At 52.0% G+C, this 3,965-nt stretch overlaps 1 protein-coding gene across 1 annotated transcript; it reads right to left on the reverse strand.

Moving 5' to 3' along the window:
- Positions 1-1,565: 1,565 nt before the first annotated feature.
- Positions 1,566-2,439, reverse strand: LOC123096320 (uncharacterized). Its single transcript, XM_044518022.1, has 2 exons — positions 2,299-2,439; positions 1,566-2,223 (listed from the first exon to the last, which is right to left on the reverse strand). The coding sequence occupies exons 1-2, from the start codon at positions 2,380-2,382 to the stop codon at positions 1,870-1,872; spliced, it is 438 nt and encodes a 145-aa protein (XP_044373957.1). The 5' UTR covers positions 2,383-2,439; the 3' UTR covers positions 1,566-1,869.
- Positions 2,440-3,965: the final 1,526 nt, after the last annotated feature.

Here is a 3,965-nt window from a genome sequence, read left to right on the forward strand (position 1 = left end):
GTAGGGTCCGCACGCTTAACGTTCGATGACGATTGGTATTATGAATTTATGTTATTTAATGTACTGAAGGTTGTTCGGAGTCCCAGATGTGATCACGGACATCACAAAGAGTCTCGAAATGGTCGAGACATAAAGATTGACATACTGGACGACTATATTCGGACTCCGGAAGTGTTCCAGAGAAGTTTCGAATAAAACCGGAGTGCTAGAGGGTTACCGGAACCCCTCGGGGGAACTAGTGGGCCTCGATGGGCCTTAGTGGAGAGAGAGGAGGGCCGCGGGAGGGCTGGCTGCGCGCTCCCCGCCCCTTGAGTCCGAAAAGGACAAGGTAAGGGGGGCGGCGCCCCCTCCCTTTCCTTCTCCCTCTCTCCCTCTCCTTTCTTCCCCCTCTCTCCTTCTTGGTGGAAACCTACTAGGACTTGGAGTCCTAGTACGATTCCCCCTTTGCGGGTGCACCAACGAGGGTTGTAGGCCTCTCCTCTCCTCCTTTATATACGGGGGAGGGGGCACCCCATAGACACACAAGTTGATTGTTTAGCCGTGTGTGGTGCCCCCCTCCACATATTTCCACCTCGGTCATATTGTTGTAGTGCTTAGGCGAAGCCCTGCACCAGTAACTTCATCATCACCATCACCACTGAAGGAACTATGCCCTAGAGGCAATAATAAAGTTATTATTTATTTCCTCATATCATGATAAATGTTTATTATTCATGCTAGAATTGTATTAACCGGAAACATAATACATGTGTGAATACATAGACAAACATCGTGTCACTAGTATGCCTCTACTTGACTAGCTTGTTGATCAAAGATGGTTGTGTTTCCTAGCCATAGACATGGGTTGTCATTTGATTAACGGGATCACATCATTAGGAGAATGATGTGATTGACTTGACCCATTCCGTTAGCTTAGCACTTGATCATTTAGTATGTTGCTATTGCTTTCTTCATGACTTATACATGTTTCTATGACTATGAGATTATGCAACTCCCGTTTACCGAAGGAACACTTTGTGTGCTACCAAACGTCACAACGTAACTGGGTGATTATAAAGGAGCTCTAAAGGTGTCTCCGGAGGTACATGTTGAGTTGGCGTATTTCGAGATTAGGATTTGTCACTCCGATTGTCGGAGAGGTATCTCTGGGCCCACTCGGTAATGCACATCACTATAAGCCTTGCAAGCATTGTAACTAATGAGTTAGATGCAGGATGATGTATTACGGAACGAGTAAAGAGACTTGCCGGTAACGATATTGAGCTAGGTATTGAGATACGACGATCGAATCTCGGGTAAGTAACATACCGATGACAAAGGGAACAACATATGTTGTTATGCGGTTTGACCGAGAAAGATCTTCTTAGAATATGTAGGAGCCAATATGAGCATCCAGGTTCCGCTATTGGTTATTGACCGGAGGCGTGTCTCGGTCATGTCTACATTGTTCTTGAACCCATAGGGTCCGCACGCTTAAAGTTCGGTGACGATTTATATTATGAGTTTATGTGTTTTGATGTACTGAAGGAGTTCGGAGTCTCAGATGAGATCGGGGACATGACGAGGAATCTTGAAATGGTCGAGACGTAAAGATCGATATATCTTTACCTAATAATAAAGCAAATTGGGTTTCTGTCGTCCGTCATCATGGCAGTTTTTCAAAAAGGCCCCTCGGTTTAAATGATATCAACCCGCACTCCCTATTTTAGTAAATAATAAAGCATCTAGACTGTTTCTGACCGCACCGGCAGTGTTGTAGGCCGCCGCGGAGAACGGGGTGCACGGGGTGGCGTAGCAGGGGCCCCCGGCGAGTGGGGAGCAGGAGGCGCAATGCATCCCAGCACCGCACGACGACTGCGAGCCCGTGGCTCACCTGTCGCCCACCAACGCGGACTCTGAGGCCATCCCGACAGAGAGAATCAGGATGAGGAGGATGCCGCTGCAGCGAGCCATCCCGACGGCGAGGGCGGCCATCGTACGCTCGCTCGCTTGCTGTCCACCGCCGGCAGTCCCCTCCGGCCTTGACGCGGACGGGAGGGAGAGACCCCTGATGTCGACATCTCCATCGCGCGGCGCGTCACACGCGGATCTCATCGGAGAACCTGAGGGTGGCCGTCCAAGGGGAAGGAGTGGAAGAGGACGCCGGCATGCAAGCTGTGCGAGGTGCAGATCCAGCTGAAGGTCTGCCGCGACCGCACCGTGGCCGGGGCGTGCGCCGACGGCCTGCAAGCATAGAACGAAATGAGAGAGAGAGAGAGAGAGAGAGAGAGAGAGACACGCGCGCGCACACACACACACACATGGGAGAGGGAGCGGAGGGGACGAGATCCGGTGGCGGCGCTCGCTCCGGTGGAACGGGGGGATGCCAGCGACTTTGCACATCTAGCGCTGCATATTTGTGGAAGCACGGGGATGAGAAAGAGGGAGCTAGAGAAGGGAGCTGGATGCAGATGAATCTCGGTGGGTGGAGACGAATGGATAAGATAGCGGTGGAGGTACACACGTGACGACCTGATGGTGTTACGTGGCTTCTGCTTAGCCCCAACATTGTTTTTATAATATTTCTTGCGTTTAGGCCAACACTTAATAGTGCAAGAAAATTATTGGAATGAAATATAATCTCCAAATCAAACCTTTCAATTAAAAAAACTACATAATCAAAATCATTAGAATTGAAATCTTTTGATAATTTATAAAATACTTTATATGAATTATTAAACTCTCAAAGAGTATGCAAGGGCATCTCCAACACCGATCCTTAAAATGCCTGCAACCGTCCAGACAGCATGGTGCGGCCGTGTTTCGCCAGCCAACACGGGCATGTGTCGATCTGCCGACCGGTCCGGACTTACTTTCTGCCGCAATCCTAAAACAAACTGGGGGATTTACGGGTGTCCGGACCACTGTCATGCTCGATTCTGTCTACCATGGCCCACCCCAAAAACCCACCCTTGCCCATGACCCTTCCCACCCGAAGTGGTCAGCGTCGTTCTAGAGCATCGGTAGTGCATTCATGCCGGCTCAGAGCGGAAGCGGCGCTGGTGGAGAGTGTTGCCCATGCCGTTTTCCGGAGCACACGACTCCTCCACATTCAAATGACAAATCGTCATTCCGCCTCCCTACATTAAAGATGCGCGGGTGCCAAGGAACCTACTCCGGCGCCACACGTATGTTCGTCTACGACCCGCCATTAACCCCCTCGTCGCTTGCCCTGCCATTTGCTAACTATTTTAAACTCCAGCCCCAGCCATAACCGCATCCATCCTCCTCATCGCACCACGCCCGACGCGGCCTCATCAAGCTCCAAAGCAATTTGGGGCAGCCTCTCATCCGAGCAGAAGAAGGAGATGCCGCCATTGCTGTTGGCTGGCAGGCTGGCAGGCAGACAGAGACCGGCGCCGGCAGATGATGAGTCGATGGCACCCTCCTCGCCGGTCCATATCGACATCACCATGGGCTAGCCCGGTACTCACTACATCGAAATGGTGTTGGCCGAGCGAAAGCCTTGTTTCGACAGGCGCAAGCCGACTAGGAGTACAACTCCCGCCTCCTCGACGAGCACCGACACATGGTGGAGCTACTCGCCACTGGAACGACGATTTGCGTCGGACATGGACCAGGCAGAGGAGGAGGTGCTGATCGACTCCTATCGCAACGCCTGCGAAATCAGCCACGACCGCTAGCGGTACTGCTAGCGGTACCGCTAGCGTCAAGTAGAGATACAAGTGGCCTTCAAGGAGATCGACGAGGCAGACGACAAAGTCTACGGCAAGAGAAAGGATGAGGAAGAAGTTGCCAGCTCCACCACACCAGCGCCTCGCCACCACGACCACGAACCTGACACGTCTAAGGACGCTGCGGGCAGCAAGGAAGAGTAGAGCATGGGAGTTCGCCGGTGCTCGGGCCCGAGGAAGGCCACCGCCCTTTTTGCTCCTGCTGAAATCAAGCTTGACGGGCTCAAAATC

The sequence above is a fragment of the Triticum aestivum genome, chromosome 1B (genome assembly GCF_018294505.1).
Source record: "Triticum aestivum cultivar Chinese Spring chromosome 1B, IWGSC CS RefSeq v2.1, whole genome shotgun sequence".
Lineage (NCBI taxonomy): Eukaryota > Viridiplantae > Streptophyta > Magnoliopsida > Poales > Poaceae > Triticum > Triticum aestivum.